At 48.2% G+C, this 16,181-nt stretch overlaps 6 protein-coding genes across 8 annotated transcripts; 4 read left to right on the forward strand and 2 right to left on the reverse strand.

Moving 5' to 3' along the window:
* Positions 1–331: 331 nt before the first annotated feature.
* LOC6898819 (solute carrier organic anion transporter family member 74D-like) lies at positions 332–2,801 on the forward strand. Its single transcript, XM_002138757.3, has 6 exons — positions 332–552; positions 628–857; positions 927–1,247; positions 1,322–2,163; positions 2,224–2,534; positions 2,588–2,801. The coding sequence occupies exons 1-6, from the start codon at positions 377–379 to the stop codon at positions 2,775–2,777; spliced, it is 2,070 nt and encodes a 689-aa protein (XP_002138793.2). The 5' UTR covers positions 332–376; the 3' UTR covers positions 2,778–2,801.
* Positions 2,802–2,827: 26 nt separating this feature from the next.
* On the forward strand, positions 2,828–3,783 carry LOC4805221 (uncharacterized). Its single transcript, XM_001361624.4, has 2 exons — positions 2,828–3,285; positions 3,351–3,783. The coding sequence occupies exons 1-2, from the start codon at positions 2,932–2,934 to the stop codon at positions 3,780–3,782; spliced, it is 786 nt and encodes a 261-aa protein (XP_001361661.2). The 5' UTR covers positions 2,828–2,931; the 3' UTR covers position 3,783.
* A 362-nt stretch (positions 3,784–4,145) lies between these two features.
* ari-2 (E3 ubiquitin-protein ligase ari-2) lies at positions 4,146–8,281 on the reverse strand. Of its 3 annotated transcripts, none has more exons than XM_004444368.3 (4): positions 7,976–8,281; positions 7,652–7,784; positions 5,272–6,599; positions 4,146–5,207 (listed from the first exon to the last, which is right to left on the reverse strand). In XM_004444368.3, the coding sequence occupies exons 2-4, from the start codon at positions 7,734–7,736 to the stop codon at positions 5,052–5,054; spliced, it is 1,569 nt and encodes a 522-aa protein (XP_004444425.2). In that variant the 5' UTR covers positions 7,737–7,784; positions 7,976–8,281; the 3' UTR covers positions 4,146–5,051. The 3 variants fall into 3 exon arrangements, with proteins under 3 accessions (XP_004444425.2, XP_033233483.1, XP_001361662.3); XM_033377592.1 differs by having other exon boundaries at positions 8,192–8,271; XM_001361625.4 differs by having other exon boundaries at positions 7,652–8,281.
* A 181-nt stretch (positions 8,282–8,462) lies between these two features.
* Positions 8,463–9,802, reverse strand: LOC6898820 (phosphoglycolate phosphatase 1A, chloroplastic). Its single transcript, XM_002138758.3, has 2 exons — positions 8,933–9,802; positions 8,463–8,872 (listed from the first exon to the last, which is right to left on the reverse strand). The coding sequence occupies exons 1-2, from the start codon at positions 9,676–9,678 to the stop codon at positions 8,608–8,610; spliced, it is 1,011 nt and encodes a 336-aa protein (XP_002138794.1). The 5' UTR covers positions 9,679–9,802; the 3' UTR covers positions 8,463–8,607.
* Positions 9,803–10,606: 804 nt separating this feature from the next.
* LOC4805224 (membrane-bound alkaline phosphatase-like) lies at positions 10,607–12,430 on the forward strand. Its single transcript, XM_001361626.4, has 3 exons — positions 10,607–11,056; positions 11,111–11,801; positions 11,866–12,430. The coding sequence occupies exons 1-3, from the start codon at positions 10,655–10,657 to the stop codon at positions 12,372–12,374; spliced, it is 1,602 nt and encodes a 533-aa protein (XP_001361663.3). The 5' UTR covers positions 10,607–10,654; the 3' UTR covers positions 12,375–12,430.
* Positions 12,431–13,419: 989 nt separating this feature from the next.
* Positions 13,420–15,256, forward strand: Alp7 (Alkaline phosphatase 7). Its single transcript, XM_001361627.3, has 3 exons — positions 13,420–13,537; positions 13,594–13,940; positions 14,003–15,256. The coding sequence occupies exons 1-3, from the start codon at positions 13,465–13,467 to the stop codon at positions 15,209–15,211; spliced, it is 1,629 nt and encodes a 542-aa protein (XP_001361664.1). The 5' UTR covers positions 13,420–13,464; the 3' UTR covers positions 15,212–15,256.
* Positions 15,257–16,181: the final 925 nt, after the last annotated feature.

Raw genomic sequence — 16,181 nt, forward strand, 5'->3', positions numbered from 1 at the left:
GTTTTTTTACGGGGGGTAAAGCTACTCGTTTATCGTCTTCTGTTTATCGCACCGAATGTTTATGATTGTAACCAGCACGATCACGCCAGCATTTCACACAATTCCGAAATCAGCCTTGGCGTCTGCGATAAGAAAGCTCCTCCATCAATTAGATCTTCGTATGATTTATCATCCTCGCCAGATACAGTCACTTTGACAGTTACTACAAAAGTGCTACCTCGTCTACTGCTGTACTAATCTTGCTGAAAGATAGGATCTATAAGCAAAACGAGATGCAGCGAATTATATGGCTGGCAGATCAGATAAGTTGTAGACATCTAAACTCTTCGAAGCAGAGTCAGTTCTTCCGAGCAGCTAGGAGGGTCCAGTTTAGAGCATGGGAGATGATCATAAAGAGGAAACCCCTGAGAGCTTACCCTTTCTATCGACGGGGGAAACGGAAACCTCTTCAGAGAAACGGAGGAACCTACCTGGGGATGCGGATAAAATAGAAGACGTCGTTCAAGATACCGCCTGTGGTTTCTGGCTCTTCAAAGGCCGCTTTATGCAGAGGTAATCCCACGAATATACGAGCATCTCTCTACATATTTTAAGGCTTTATGGATTTTTTGGCGTAACGTAACGCAGATTTGCCACGGAGAAAATGTATGTGATTCTGTACGGCTTGGCTGGCTGTGTGATGACAATGACCTTTGCCTATTTCAATGGAACCATAACGACCTTGGAGAAGCGCTATAAAATACCCACAAAGATCTCCGGTATTATCTCAGTGGGCAACGATATCAGCACCATGTTAACCGCCGCCGTCTTGGGCTACTATGCCGGCAATGGCCATCGACCCCGCTGGATGGGAATAGGTAAGCCTTAACTTTGGGCACCTTTACATAGCTCCTTCTCTCGGTTATCTCTGAATATCTTCTGGATAGGGTTGCTAACAATTGTGGCCTTCTGCCTGCTAACGGGTTCGCTGCACTTCATTTATGGAGCCGGCGAGGATGCCCTAAAGCTAACTCGGGAGTATGGCGGTCAGAGTCAAGCCAACGAAAGTGTGTCCGACCCGCAAGAGAACAAGAAACTTTGCCAGACAAGTGCGTCAGGCTGTATTCAGGATGTGGGCCTGTGGGTGCCGCAGGTCTTTCTGTTTGGGGCACAGCTCATATCGGGAGTGGGCCAGGGCCTCTTCTACACGCTGGGCATAGCCTACTTGGATGACAACGGCACCAAGTCGAAGACTCCAGCCATGCTGAGTGAGTTTCCTAGAGTGATTTTCAAGATTTGAGGTGAGGTACACTAATGAGACTTTGGCTTATCTCGCCGCCAGGTCTGTCAACCTTCCTGCGCATGCTGGGTCCCGCCATTGGCTACTCCCTGGCTGCCATCTGCCTGAGGATGTACATAGAACCGACAATGGAGCCGCTGATTGCTAAGGAGGATCCCCGCTGGCTGGGAGCCTGGTGGCTGGGATGGCTCGTCCTATCTGTGATGTCCTTGATTGCTGCCTTGGTATTGTTCATGTTCCCCAAGGAGCTGCCCAGCGCCAGAAAGCGTCGGATGGATAACAGACAGCCCGACAGCAAAGCTGAAACGGATATCAAAGAACTTTCCTTTGGCGACATGCTAAAGTCGATTAAGAGACTTGGAGCCAACAAGGTATATGTGAACAACACCCTTGCCTCAATCCTGTACTTCTTCGGGTACATGGCCTACTGGATATTTACTCCCAAGTACATCGAGACCCAGTACAGACAGTCGGCGGCGATGGCCACAATGGCCACGGGAACCGTTGCCCTCGGGTTCTCCGCGGTTGGAGTCCTTCTCTCAGGCTATGTGATCTCCAAGTACAAGCCGAGCGCTCGGGCCATGGCCGCCTGGAATGCCATTGTGGACTTCATGACTGTGGCTGGTATCCTTTGCTACGTGGCCATCGGCTGTGAGGGCAGCGACAGTCTGAACTCCCTGGCCACTCTCTCCGCCGGCAACAGCTGCAGTGCCTCCTGCCACTGCGACTACGTGCACTACGCTCCCGTCTGCACACCGCAGAACGTCACCTACATATCTGCCTGCCACGCAGGATGCTCGGAGAAGGCCAAGGATGACCTAGGCCGGACCATTTATACGGGCTGCAAGTGCATGACATCTTTGAACCTGATTTCTGATCCTGAGGTATTCAATATTTTTTTGGAATAATGGCTGAATTTATGCGAGTTTTTCGGTTAATTGCAGACACAATTCGCGCTGGACGGGGTCTGTCCGGTGAACTGCTTCAATCAGTTCCTCATCTTCCTATCCGTGATGTGCTTCCTTAAACTTGTGGGGGCCTCCAGTAAGTCAACAAATCTACTAATTGCCCTGCGCTGCATCCCGCCGGAGGACAAGACGTTCGCCTTGGGACTGGGCTCCATGGCGGCTTCCTTGCTGGGATTCATTCCAAGCCCCATTTTCTTTGGCTGGCTCATCGACAATTATTGCCTGGTGTGGGGCAAGACTTGCTCCAATAAGGGAAACTGTTGGCTCTACGACACAAAGTCCTTGCGGTAGATATACAAACAGCATATTAGAATTGTGTCTCATGTGTGTTCCCCCTTAGTTATGCTCTCAATCTCACGGCCGCTTCGTTCATATTTGTGGCGGGCTTTCTCAACATCTCAGTTTGGTATCATGCCAAGAATCTCAAGATATTCGACGAGAACGAAAGGACTGAGAAGAAATCAGCGGATAAAGATTTGGAGCTTGAGGAGTACACACTAACCAAACTAAAGTCCCAAGATAGCAAATAAAATCTTCCTACAGTAAAATAAGAATAGTACGTGTATATTGAAATCAAAAATGTAGACGCTTTGCTTCTCCTGGCACCTGGAAAGCAGTTCTAAATTAACAGCTCCCCTTGGGACAGTCGACTTATCCTTTAGACTTGTTTTTCCGATCACCACCATGGCCGGGGCAGGGAAAAGCTGCCAGCGCTTGTACGAGAAGACTGCCTCAGAGAGGACATGCCCGAGGAACTGCTTCGAACCTCCGAACGGACCCTGTGTCGACTACAAGCTGGAGCTGCCCCCCGAAGACTTGGTCGATCCGCAGTTGGAGGTGATACAGGTGACCCTCAAGCCCGACGGCCCACCGCGCAAGGAGATCGACATCCGAGCCGAGTGCAGCCAGAGCTGCAGCAGGAACAAGGACAAGGATGAAGCCTACTGTACCTTATGTGCAGCCCAGGAGCGGAACATACGACCCAACCTGTGCTCCGCCGAGTGCAGACCGCTCCAGACCATTATGCACCTGAACGAGGTACAGTACCCATCGGTGTGTTCGGTTTCCCTTTATCGCATGACGCAGTGCCTCGTACTCCGCAGTACACCAAACGACCTCTTCCCAAGCCAACCTACAAGCACAGCATCATGCTGGACGACAACACTGTGGTCGGGCGCTGCTTCCCAATGCTGTTCCGCCTGCGCCGCCTGAAAAACAAGTGCCTCAGCTGCGGCAGGGATCTCCTCTACAGGCATCCCATAACGGCCAGCAAAAACCTGCTGCTGCTGTCCAACTGCTGCGACGTAGAGGTGTATCCCCATCAAAAGGTCGAGAACATGAACAACGTGCCTGTTGGGATGATAACCGGGCCTAAGCGCATCACCAAGCGGGTGTTAAAAGATAGGTCCGAGTGCCGTATGTTTGCCCTGCCCCCGCCACCCCCTCCTCCAGAGATCGTACCACCAACCTTACCGTCCATAGTGAAGAAGCCAAAGGGTAAGAAAGGAAAAGGGAAAAAGAAAGGTAAAAAGTAGTTCGAAGCACACTGCAGTAATATATCAGAATAAATTGAAAAACTAAGATTTTGTTAACATTAACTTAAATTTGGGGGCTAGTACGGAATATTACATGTGGCACAAAATAAATTGAATGGAATGAAGCTAATGAATTCGTTTAACTGAAATAAACTTGAGCGAAATAACCAAACTCTTGAGTGAAAGTCAAATCAAAATAATTGAAGCATGAATGAGAATGAAAATAAAAGCTGAGATGTCTTTTGAGACAAAGCTTTTTCGGACAAAAGTTTCGCTATTAAAAGCTGTCTGTCAGCTTTTAGTGCAAAGCTCTTGCTGCAAGCAGAACCGTATAGCACTTGTACTAAATCGATTTATATGAAGTGATATATGATATATCTAGTGTAAATTTAATTCAAATTCAGTCGCACAAGCATAAATACATAGCGTTATCCTAGACTATAATTTATAATTCAGCTTAATACGTTAATCGAGCAGAGAATATAAAAGAAACGAACGTGAAAGTACCTCATTTGTTCGAGTACCAAACTTTCGTTTTACATACATCTTTTTTTGTTTGAAGACATTTTGCATTCGATTCGATGGATGTGCTGTGGCTAGTTACGAATTACAAATACTTTGATATTGTTGATGCCGTTCGGCCAATTTGTTAATACGATATTTAAAACTTAGAAATCTAACCGATTGAGTTGAGGTCTTTTCTCTATGCGTGTCGTGTCTGAGTGAGAATTGCTTGACTTGTTATGCTACATATTTAGAATTGTTTATGCATATTATAGGGTCGCTTGGGATAGTTTTTGGAAAACTGTTGGAACACATGGCCACAAAAATGAGCCTGGTTTTGTTTTTCGTTTCTTTTTTCTTTCTATTGTTTTAGTTATATTTACTGAAATAGCTATGGCTACTATCGATATCGTTATCATAATCTTAGCGCTCAAGGCGTCGTATTGCAGTTACACCGATCGATCGTTTTGAGTGATTTCGAATGTCACAACTATAATATTTATACTTCAAGTAGTCGACTATGTTCTATGCTAAGTCCTTTAGTCTATATGCACGTGAATATTCAATTAGTTTAAAAATTAGCTACACATCGTTTTGCTACCGCTATATGAATATATGGATATATGTATATAATGTATTTGTGTATAATTATAATTAAATAAGCGTCTCTTATACTGTCGTGTGGCTTGCCAAGTGGATCAAATGTAGTTCGGGTTGTGCTAAACTGGACAAGCTTCTGGTGGTTCTGGAAGCGTTTGGTTCCGCCTATGCCGTTTTTGCATCCACGGGAAAGAAGTCTTTGAGTAGGGTAGTGCGACGCTTCTCAGCAATATCCATTTGGTTCTCGAGATCACCCAGGTCCGTTGTTTCGGCCCGCTCTATTTTCCAGGATAGGTTCTCGATTTCAGCCTCCAGTTGCGCCTGAAACACAAATCAAATCAGTAGTAGAATTTTAAGCTTCTGGGAATGGCTTGCTAACACTCACCTGCTGGTATTCGAAGAGATTCTTCCGGGAGCTGCCCTCCATATAGTATGCATACGGGTATGTGTACTGTAGTGTGTATCGGCACTTGGCCAGCAGTGCCGCTGCATTGAACAGATACTGCCAGTCGATCCAGGTGCCGCTGCCGTTCATCACCTTGGAGTTGATGCGCTGGCGCAGCCGGTCGATCGTCTGCTGCTCGAGCTTCATCGACTTGGAGTGGTTCTCCCAGCGCTCGTAATAGTGGAGGTACTTCTTGAGGGCCTCCCGGGCCTGCACGTGCACCGATTCGTTGGCAATGTTGGGGTTGTCCTTATAGCGCGAACACTCGTAGTACTCGGATCCGTGCGACTTCCAATCCCCCAGGCACATCCAGCAGAAGTCGTGCTTGCAGTTGAAGCACTGCATGTGATTGCAGCCGCCGTTCTTCTCGATGCAGATGTGACACTTGGGGCAGTCTTTGGTGTGGGCACTAATGTAGTTGGCCGTCTCGCTGTCGTCAGCGCACTTGGTCAGCCACTTCTTGATGACCTGGCAGTCTGTTGGCGCATGATAGTCCATCCCACACTTGAAGCAGAAGCCCGTGTGGCACTCCTTGCAGATGGCACGTTTGGCGGAGATCTCCGATGATTGCACAATGATCTGGCAGTTGGGTCCCGGGCAAAACCTAAACTCTGGATGAGATTTGACATAGTCCTTGAACGCGAACTGCTGATACTTGTCCCTCATGACGGGACGATTAACCAGGGTCAGGACCAGGTCCTCTGGCACCCGCACATTACACTTCTGGGCCATGCAGCCAATTTGCGTGGAAATGCCCTGGAATATCTGCGTCTCGAAAAAAATGGTCCAGCAGTCCTTACAGAAAGAGTGGCCACATGCCAGGCTGTAGAACTTGTCACCCAACTGCGAGCTGGCGCATACGGGACACATCTGACTCCGGTATTGGGGGACATTCGAGTTGGCAATACTGACCACCGACGAGGACGTCTTGTACCCGCTGCTGCCCAGCTTCACAAGCTGGGCACTGGCCTCAGCCGCCGCCGCACTGGTTGAGGCGGCATCAGTCACCACAGTGGGCGGCTTGATGCGCGCCGTCACCAGCAGGGCGTTCGCATCTTGTCGGTACTTCTCCACCACCACCAGATTGTCCCACTGGTGCTCCAGCAGCAGCACCTTGGCCAGCGAGGGCGTTATCTGCAGTATCGTGTTCAGCTTCTCCACCCGCTCGTTGAGCAGCTTCTCAATATCCTCCACGGTCAGGCACTCGTACTCAAAATACTCGGGATCGGCTCGCTTCGGGTCCAAGCGTTCCACATCACAGTCTTCGCCTGCAAAGGAGACGGAGGGAGATTGGTTAGTAAATCAGTTTTGTGTTTTCCCCCTGGGATAGCTAGTTAAATCAACCCTTAAATGAACAAAAATGTACAGGGATGTGATTGGAATAACAGATGACATTGCTCTGAGAATACCCTACATTTACGGTGGGACGATGCAACTTTCAATTTGACCAATTGCACCAATTCTTAACAACGAAACATAGGTATTCGTGGTTAAGCCGGGTGTCTTCATTTGGAGTATGATCTTAGTTACTTTAAAATAAAACTTGAACAACTACGAATGCCGGTGAGGCTTATCAAATTTTGCCAGATCGGAACCACGTTGCAAGCCACTGCCGCAGGAGACAGGTCAAAAGGTAGAGAAGAGACCGGAGTCGCCGGAAGAGGAGGCACAAAGCAGAATGCAACAATGTACTTGAGCACGCACCTGAGAGTTCGAGTGCTTGCTGCGAGTGTGTGAGACAGACTTAGGCAGAGAGAGAGAAAGAGACAGAGTCTAAACCTGGCCCCTACAAGAAGAGCGCAAGAGGAAGACTGGGCAATAATGAAGCCAACAACAAACCTCACAGGGGGGCAAGGGCAATCCAACTACTTACGTACGACCGTTTGTACGTTCGCCAGTGTGTACGAGTATTCGTTTCAAGTTCAATTTCATAATTTCGACTTCATGGCCGCAGAGCCAAACGGAACGTAACGAAACGAACATTAGGATAGTGGTTGTGCAGTGGTGGCTATGGGGCCTGGGTGCGGACCCTGGCGAAGGCGAATGTCAAGTGCTGGCCCACCAGCACGGAGAAGGTTAAATGCAAATTCTTAGGCCTAGGCCTTCCCAAAAAGGTGAATAACCAACCCGCATAGCCGCTTAGCCGCACAACAGCACATACACACACACACACAGACACACACTTGCAGGGCACACACCGATTTTTGAACACAGATACATTATACACATATACATTGATTCAGCTTCAGTTAAATCGATTGCTGATTGTTGTCATGATGGGAGGAGGGTTTAGACGTCGAGTGAAGGACGTGCGACTCACCTGTATTGTAATAATCATAGTCATCTTCGTACTCGCCATCGTTGTCCGATTCCAATTCCATTTCCATGTCCGAGTCCATGTCCATCCCAGGGGCTAGATGAAATTGCGTCTGTGTGTGTGACTTACGTTCTGCCTGTATGCGAGAGATTACAAGGCTGTTTTAAACGGGGGTTGCGGGGTTTCTTTTGTAACAGTTGTAAAGGGTGGTGTTAGTAGTTGTTGGTGCCGCCGCTGCCACCGTTATGGGAGGTGGTGGAAGTGGAAGATTTGGTGTTGCGATGCAATTCTCGGACCAAGCTTTGCGGGGTGGCAACCAGAACGTACAGAAGAGCGATACAAGGCACGGCACGGGAAGTTTTATTTTCGTTTATCCACATGTATACACACACACGCACAGACACTCTGGCCCTCACTGACACACTCTCGCATATGCAGTGCTCGCTGCACCGTTGCATTCAAGGTGTCTTAGTTGCAGTTTAAATTCATTTTTATATTAATAGAACACACGTCGCACACACGCAGGCATAAACGGAGCCACACCGTTGTTTTTGTTTTTCGATTAAAACACAGCTTTTTCGGAGAACATTTTTTGTTTCTTTGTTTCCTTCTTTCGATTCGAGCCAAGCGTTTTGCAACCCTACCACTGCAGCTATCGATTAAGTATACCTGCTATCGCCTGCTGGATTTTGAGGCAATAAGAACTTCTCGCGAACAGCTGATCCATACCTTAATATTCAAATTAACGGAGAGAAATTAAATCGTGATTATCTGCTTAACATCATACAATTTTATAGAAAATATAACAAAGGGCTGCGTGGCTGACAACAATATATTTCTATTGAAGGCATCTATATATCGATACATCGATATTTACATCAGCAAGTGTTGTAAAAGGTTGGCTGCGACCAAACAGCTGTTTGATTTACCCGGGAAAATTTAAAATTTGGGGAATCGCATTATGCGGCTTTAGCTTCGTTCCCTTTATTGTCGACACGCTTCTTTTCCGCTTTACCCTCATCAGTTTCTTTAATTTTCTCATCTTCACACAGATACTCCATTAAATGGCCCAAGCTGGGCAAAAACGTGTCGGGAACCATCATCAGTTTTTTTTCATTGCCTTCCATTTTTAGTTCCTGCGCTTCCTCGAGAGAGCCCGCTCCCGAGCCCACTAAAAGTGATTTGAACCCGCAGTTATTGGCAAATATGATATCCGAACTTAATCTTACAGAGAAAATGATCGAATTATTAAAATCAACCAATCACTCAAATTGCATCACTTACCGATCCCCAATGACGAGGGTCTTCTCCGGCTTGAGGACTCCGGACTGCCTCAGCTTATACACCATTTGAGGATTGGGCTTGCCCATGATGAGGGGCTTCCGGTTGCTGCTTTTTTCAATGGCAGCCACCATAGCCGCGGCACCCACAGTCACACGCTTTTCGCACACAGGGTAGATGGTATCCATGCAAGTCCCCAGAAACATAACCTTGGGGTTGAGCAGATAGGTGCAGGCCACGACGATCTTGGACACGTTGAAGCTCTTGTCTCTGCCGACCACCACAGCTCCCACATCCGAATCGACTATTAAATTCCGGGCAAATTGCCCCATCTTACGTTCTTCTGCCTCCTGATCTATGGTAACGGATTGGATGCCAGCCTTCTGGAGCTCTTCTTGGATTCCTGTCTCGCCTACGACTAGAACTTTCTTTTTGAACTTTTTGACCACCAGATAGTTGGATATGCATGCCGCTGAGGTGAGAATTTCCTGTTCCCCTACTTTGAGACCGAGACACATGGCCTTCTGCGCCATATCGCTGGCTACCATACTGGAATCGTTGGTCACTAAGAAGCAGCGCTTCCCCTTGTTCCTAGTGGCATTGAAGGTTTCCACAGATCCTTTGATGGGGTCGTCAAAGTTCCACAGTACTCCGTCTGTCCCAAAGAGTACGGTCTCAATGGAGCCCAGCCACTGGAGCACCTCCTGCTTTGGTATTTCGGCTAGGAGGGTGCAGCTTCGCTTAAACATTGCTCTGGGATCAGTAATTTAGAGGGTCTTGAACGAAAAATTTGGCACTATACTAAAAAAACAATGTCAAAAGTAAAAAGATCAGAAAATATCTTAGCAGTTAAGCATACGGATATAATTAGAAAACTACAATGAGAATACTAGATTCAATGTTTTCGATGTCGTTTTCACTTCAAAATTTGTTCACTTTATTATAACTAAGCATATGAGGATATCTGCCATTGATTTACTAATTTTGATAATACGATAGGTAGGTTTTTCACCTTATTCTGCTCTGACTGTACTTTGCTGAGTTTGGTGATAGTTCAGACGTGATTAAATAAAAACTTTCTCGATATACTTATCTAAACTACAACACCACTAGATCGCATTTTGCAAATTGCTTGTGCTATTCATGAAAATGCAAAAATTCCAGTGATAAGTCACCACACGTTCCCTACATATCCAGAGCATGCGTTCTCCGAAGCGGCAGTCCAGCCAGCATTAGCTTTTATGACTCCAAACGTGACAGACGCGATTCAGAAGATAACACTGCCTCGGAGGTGTTTGCACATATGAAATCAGCATTTTGGGGAGTGAGTGATAGTGAGTGGTATGGGCATCTGCAATTACATTTTGGCACATTTTGCGGTACACAAGAGGGCTACAAGAAGTGTAAAACCCTTTGGGGTGAATTGAAACCACCCCCCTGTAAGAATACAAGTTCTACCGTAGGGACAAGCAAGAATCCGCCCTTCCCCAACTTGGAAAACATCATGAGAGAAACGTGTGATGTACATAAAGATAGAACTGGCCAACAGAGATAATATTGCACTCATAAAGATGGAAATAAAATTTAAATTTAGCCGTACATTGTCCCCAGTAGAGTACATAGGTAATCTCTCCCTTACGAGCCAGGAAGACTATATAAAATCCAGTCATTAGCTAGATATCACGTTAGTTGCCCACATTTCACAATCCAAATCACACTTGGAAGATGCGCGTCCAGCAAATACAGATGGTCCTTGCTGTTCTGGCCCTGTCTGGGGTAGTCCAAGTCCAAGGTGGGGTCCAAGAAGTCCACAACGTGTATGAACTCTCAGGGCAGATCGCGCACAAGGCCAGATTCTCCACAGACGTGGCCGAAGACAAGTACACGCCCCCGGAGGAGATGGATCCGCAGTTCTGGTACGACCTGGCCAACGAGGAGATCAACAAGCGCCTTGCGCTGCCGAAACTCGACACGAAAATGGCCAAGAATGTGATCATGTTCCTGGGAGACGGCATGCCTTTGACCACAGTGACGGCGGCAAGGATCCTGAAGGGTCAGCGCCAGGGCAAGACCGGCGAGGAGTCGTCGCTGAGCTTCGAGAAGTTCCCACATACGGGTCTTAGTCGGGTGAGTACCAGCTTCTGTCCACATCGTTCACAGCTTTAACAGAACACACTTTAGACCTACTGCTCCAATGCCCAAGTGCCCGATTCCGCCTGCACGGCCACTGCCTATCTATGTGGCGTCAAAACCAATATAATCAACATCGGAGTCAGCGCCGCCGTAAACTTTAACAACTGCACAGCGAGTCAGGATCCAGCTAACCGCCTCACCTCCATTGCGGAGTGGGCTCAGAACGCTGGCAAGGCCACAGGCATTGTTACCACCACCACCCTGACGCATGCCAGTCCCTCGGGCGCCTACGCCAAGACCGCTAACCGCATGTGGGAGTGCGATACGGACGTGACCAACTATGGAGTGGATGCCAGCTCCTGCATCGACATGGCCACCCAACTGGTGACCCAGACTCCCGGCAAGAACTTCGACATCATGTTCGGCGGCGGCATGGGCAAGTTCCTGCCCAAAACCATCCAGGATAGCCACGGCAAGGCCGGCGAACGCTCGGATGGCGTGAATCTCCTCTCCAAGTGGCAGAGTCAGCACAAGGGTGGTGTCCTGGTGAGCAATCGCAAGCAACTGTTGAGTGTCAACGTCTCGGCGGTAGGAAATATCATCGGCCTGTTCCAGTCCCAGCTGATGAAGTTCCATATCGACGCCGATGAGACATATCAACCCACTTTGTCCGAGCTCACCGAAGTGACTATCAAGAAGTTGAGCCAGAATGAGAATGGCTACTTTGCCTTCATAGAAGGTGAGAGATCGAGACAATACCTCTAGTAACCGAGAGGAGAGACTCATATTCTTCTTCCTTACAGGCGGACTCATTGACTACGGCAATCACTATACCCAGGCAGGCTATGCGCTAGACGAGGCCTTGGAGTTCGAGAAGGCAATTCAGCTGGCCCGCGACATCACAGACATAGAAGATACCCTTATTGTGGTAACCGCTGATCATGGACACGCGGTGAGCATTGCCGGCTATCCAGGACGCGGCACCGACATCCTGGGCATCAACCGACATGACACAGATATCAATGGAGTGCAGTACTCTGTGCTGAACTATGCGGCTGGTCCCAACCAATATCTGGATGAGAACGGTCAGCGTATACCTCTAGACGGTATTTTGGGAGACGTTGACTCTATAGCCCCCAGCTACATTCCCAAGGATCAGGGCGTTCACTCTGGCGAGGATGTCGGTATCTGGGCCTCCGGTCCGCAGAGCTATCTCTTTACCGGTGTGATGCAACAGAGCACAATTCCACATCTCATGGCATATGCATCCTGCATTGGCAATGGCCAGAAGTTCTGCGACAAGACTGCATAAGGAATCCAACACCTAAAAATAAATACTTACAAAAAAATGAGCATTCAAGAAGCAAATATTACACTTTTTATTCAAACGATGGGGATGGGAAGCTTCGATAGTTGAAAGCAAAAAACCCAGATTCAGCATGTCGAGTGTTCCAGCCCGATATAAGTCATTAAATAATATTAGCTAAATTAATATTAAATAACAGCCAGTGGTGCAGAGTAACACAGGCATAACACTGATGGCTTCGACTTCGTTTTTTTCGGATCCTAAAAAGTTGAGAAAACGTGCGGGAACGTTGCGTGAAGTGCCGCAGCTCTACAAAAATAACCGATACTCAGTCAGTTTGTGTTATATCTTGTGTTGATATCTCGCTCCCCTCCGCCAACGCACGCACGCTGCACGAGGAAGAGTGCGTGTGTGAGAGAGAGAGAGAACGAATAATTAAGAGCGTGGCTGGGAGTAACAAAGCCACTACAGTTGAATTTTTTCATTCTGACTATAAGAATGGTCCGATCTATGATTCTTCGCTTTTTTTTCTTTTGGGTGTTAATAGATACATACTGCATGGATAGCTTAAGATCAAATTTTTCGTTCTATAAAGATGAGGGATCCTTCGAGATGGACGTGTACATCGTTGTTTCTCATACATAGCTCTTTGATTAGACTTATCTTGAGATGGGTATAATTGTCATAGTAATGTATGCGTGCAAATTTCTTTACCACCTGTGGTAACTCACCTTGGGTTCTGTAGTACGGGCCCCCTTATTAATATTTTAATGCCGAGCGACTCGACCCGAATTTAGCTCATTTATCTCCTGCACACGATTGGTCCACAGATACTCGGACTGGTAGCGAAGACATCCGAACAGACCTTCTAAGCTCCCCCATAACCATAAACACCCAAGTCTACAAGAATTAAGAAAAGACCGTCTCATAAAAGGGGAATTTGCTTGAGATCTGCAGACTTTTGGATTATGTGATGAAGATATGGCAGACCCGATAAGGAAGAGACCTGGCTGTCTGCCCGAATATATAGGTCTGCTGGCACACAACATGTATAGTCCAATTACTTTGTCGAAGCGATAGCCATCATCTGCCTAGAATGAAAATATTCATCAAAGTCCTGCTGGTGCTGAGTGGCCTAATGGCCACGTCCTGGGCTCTCTCCATTGACAGTAAGTAAAGGAGGTGTCAGAGTGGGAAAAGTGCTGAAGACGAATCTCCGTTGCAGTGTCCGAGATCCACAACCAGGAGCAGCTGTTGGGCAGTGCATCAAACGCTGGGAAAACCCGAGAGAGCTTCATGGATCCCAATGGCCTGGCCAAGGGCAAGACCGGACCGGAGGAGGAGAAGAACGCTCAGTTCTGGTACGACCTCGCCCACGAAGAGATTGCCAAACGTCTGGAGCTGCCGCAGGTAGACAAACGCAAGGCCAAGAATGTGATCATGTTCCTGGGAGACGGCATGTCCCTGTCCACGGTGGCTGCTGCTCGCATACACAAGGGTCAACTCAAGGGTAATCCCGGCGAGGAGGACTCCCTCAGCTTTGAGAAGTTCCCCCACTCCGGCTTAAGCAGGGTGAGTACTGGGGAACTCAGTGATGTGCAATGTTCTTACTGAGGTAATCTTCCTTCTCGTAGACGTACTGCTCCAACGCCCAGGTTCCAGACTCCGCCTGCACGGCCACCGCTTACTTGTGCGGAGTCAAGACCAATATAGTGGCTCTGGGCGTCACCTCAGCCGTTAACTTTAACAACTGCAGCGGCAGCGAGGATCCAGCCAATCAGATTAGTTCCATTGCCGCCTGGGCCCAGGCGGCCGGAAAGGGAAGCGGCATTGTGACCACCACCACCCTGACCCACGCCAGTCCCTCGGGCGCTTATGCCCACAGCACAAACCGCTTTTTCGAAGCCGACACGGACATCATTACCTATGGCGAGGGCTTGAACGATCCGGCCACCTGTACGGATATCGCCACGCAGTTGATCACCAAGGATCCGGGCAAGAACTTCGACGTGATGCTGGGCGGAGGGATCGGAAAATTCCTGCCCAAAACGATCACGGATCCCTTTAACAAGCAGGGCGAACGGTCGGACGGAGTGAATCTTCTCTCAAAATGGCAGTCCCTCCATCCCGGCGGCGTCCTGGCCTACAATCGCGACCAGCTACTTAAAGTGAATGCCTCAGGCATCACCAACCTCATTGGAACCTTCGGCTCGGGAGTTATGAACTTCCACAAGATGGCCGATGCAGCCACGCAGCCCACCCTTGCGGAAATGACGCGCAAGGCCATCGAGGTGGTCAGCAAGAACATCAAGGGCTACTTCCTGTTTGTCGAGGGTGGACTCATTGACTATGGAAACCACTACAACGTGCCCGTATACGCCCTGGACGAGACTCTGGAGCTGTCCAACGCCGTGGACGAGGCAATCGACATGACCAATCCCGACGAGACACTGATCGTGGTCACCTCCGACCATGCCCATCCCCTCACCATCGCCGGCTACCCTGGTCGTGGTACTCCCATCCTTGGTCTCAACCAGCACGACACCGATGTAAATGGTGTAAAGTATGCCACACTCAACTATGCGGTGGGCTTGGAACAGTACCTGGACGAGCATGGCAACCGCATCGACCTGACCGATAAGATCGACCAGCCAGGCTTCTTGGCACCCAGTTACATCAAGGGTTACATTGGCGTTCATGCTGGCGAGGATGTGGGCATCTTTGCCACCGGGCCCCAGAGCCATCTCTTCAGCGGTGTCATGCAGCAAAGCACCATTCCTCACCTGATGGCCTATGCCTCCTGCATTGGCGATGGCCCCACTCTTTGCGACAATGATAACTAATTATTCAGATTTATATAATATAATAAAGTGCGTTTTTCAAAAGTACACTTGTATCTTAAGCTTGAGGCCCATTTAAGCAAGGCTTGAAGATCTAGCCTTCTCCCTGGCGTTTCTTCTTGTTTCCGAGGAAAGTTTGTGTCTCAAAGTAGCCGCTTTGATTATTGGGATTCTTTTGTTTGCAGTTCGATTGAAATCAGTAATTAAATTGACTTTACTCGTTTTATTTATTGCATTTATCCCAATGCAGTCCCAGTAACTGGCCGAGTCACAGACTGTCTGCCAGCCAATGCAAATGGTCGAAGAAAAATTGACTTCAATTAAAAACGCATCAGCACAGACGCATTTACAGATACAATTTGTCTTGAGCACGAGTCGTGCGATCGCATCGATTGGAGTGCTGTCACTTGCCGCGGAGGAGGAGAAGAACAAATATACATATTCGCTTTGAATGTCAGGTTCACGTATTGGCATTGCCGCCAGATGGGGATCTCCATAGATCTATCTGTAGAGGCACCCACGCGCATTCGGAGCAGCTCCTTCTCTCTCGCTGACTTTGACTTGTAATTGTGTGTTTCTTTACGAGTATTTATTCATTCATGCAAACAGAATTCATTCGAATGCGCTTGACATGAAATGAGGCGCGACAGAGACAAACACAGAGTCAGACAATTAAAGTTAATTTTTCTCCCAGCCATTGCAATTAAGGATCGTTTTGCCAAGGCAGTGTCCTTGCTTTGCGGCGTGCTCTCGCTCCCTCATTAGCATCCAAATCGATTGAGTTGGAGTCTGGTTCACAGTCTCGTGCCTTGTCCTCGTTGCTGGCCCTGTTTTTTCGGTGGGTTCTTTATTGGAAGTTTGCCCGAAACGCTGCAAAAATGTGTCTGTTAAACATTTCGCTGGCTCAGCGGAAAGTGGAAGCCGTCTGAAGTTCGTGGCAATCGGATATCTCCGGTCGGCTGTCGGAGTAGTA

The sequence above is a fragment of the Drosophila pseudoobscura genome, chromosome 3, assembly GCF_009870125.1.
Source record: "Drosophila pseudoobscura strain MV-25-SWS-2005 chromosome 3, UCI_Dpse_MV25, whole genome shotgun sequence".
Taxonomy (NCBI): domain Eukaryota; kingdom Metazoa; phylum Arthropoda; class Insecta; order Diptera; family Drosophilidae; genus Drosophila; species Drosophila pseudoobscura.

Bases quoted from the DNA above. Each gene is read 5' to 3' on its own strand.
- LOC6898819 (XM_002138757.3), top strand. From the start codon at position 377: ATGGGAGATGATCATAAAGAGGAAACCCCTGAGAGCTTACCCTTTCTA. The intron at 553-627 runs GTAATCCCACGA...AACGTAACGCAG, and splicing joins AAAGGCCGCTTTATGCAGAG to ATTTGCCACGGAGAAAATGT. The intron at 2,535-2,587 runs GTAGATATACAA...GTTCCCCCTTAG, and splicing joins TACGACACAAAGTCCTTGCG to TTATGCTCTCAATCTCACGG.
- LOC4805221 (XM_001361624.4), top strand. From the start codon at position 2,932: ATGGCCGGGGCAGGGAAAAGCTGCCAGCGCTTGTACGAGAAGACTGCC. The intron at 3,286-3,350 runs GTACAGTACCCA...CGTACTCCGCAG, and splicing joins CCATTATGCACCTGAACGAG to TACACCAAACGACCTCTTCC.
- ari-2 (XM_004444368.3), bottom strand. From the start codon at position 7,736: ATGGACATGGACTCGGACATGGAAATGGAATTGGAATCGGACAACGAT. The intron at 6,600-7,651 runs GTGAGTCGCACG...TCTCCTTTGCAG, and splicing joins CTATGATTATTACAATACAG to GCGAAGACTGTGATGTGGAA. The intron at 5,208-5,271 runs GTGAGTGTTAGC...TTTGTGTTTCAG, and splicing joins ATCTCTTCGAATACCAGCAG to GCGCAACTGGAGGCTGAAAT.
- LOC6898820 (XM_002138758.3), bottom strand. From the start codon at position 9,678: ATGTTTAAGCGAAGCTGCACCCTCCTAGCCGAAATACCAAAGCAGGAG. The intron at 8,873-8,932 runs GTAAGTGATGCA...TTTCTCTGTAAG, and splicing joins ACCCTCGTCATTGGGGATCG to ATTAAGTTCGGATATCATAT.
- LOC4805224 (XM_001361626.4), top strand. From the start codon at position 10,655: ATGCGCGTCCAGCAAATACAGATGGTCCTTGCTGTTCTGGCCCTGTCT. The intron at 11,057-11,110 runs GTGAGTACCAGC...AACACACTTTAG, and splicing joins CACATACGGGTCTTAGTCGG to ACCTACTGCTCCAATGCCCA. The intron at 11,802-11,865 runs GTGAGAGATCGA...TCTTCCTTACAG, and splicing joins CTACTTTGCCTTCATAGAAG to GCGGACTCATTGACTACGGC.
- Alp7 (XM_001361627.3), top strand. From the start codon at position 13,465: ATGAAAATATTCATCAAAGTCCTGCTGGTGCTGAGTGGCCTAATGGCC. The intron at 13,538-13,593 runs GTAAGTAAAGGA...TCTCCGTTGCAG, and splicing joins CTGGGCTCTCTCCATTGACA to TGTCCGAGATCCACAACCAG. The intron at 13,941-14,002 runs GTGAGTACTGGG...TCCTTCTCGTAG, and splicing joins CCCACTCCGGCTTAAGCAGG to ACGTACTGCTCCAACGCCCA.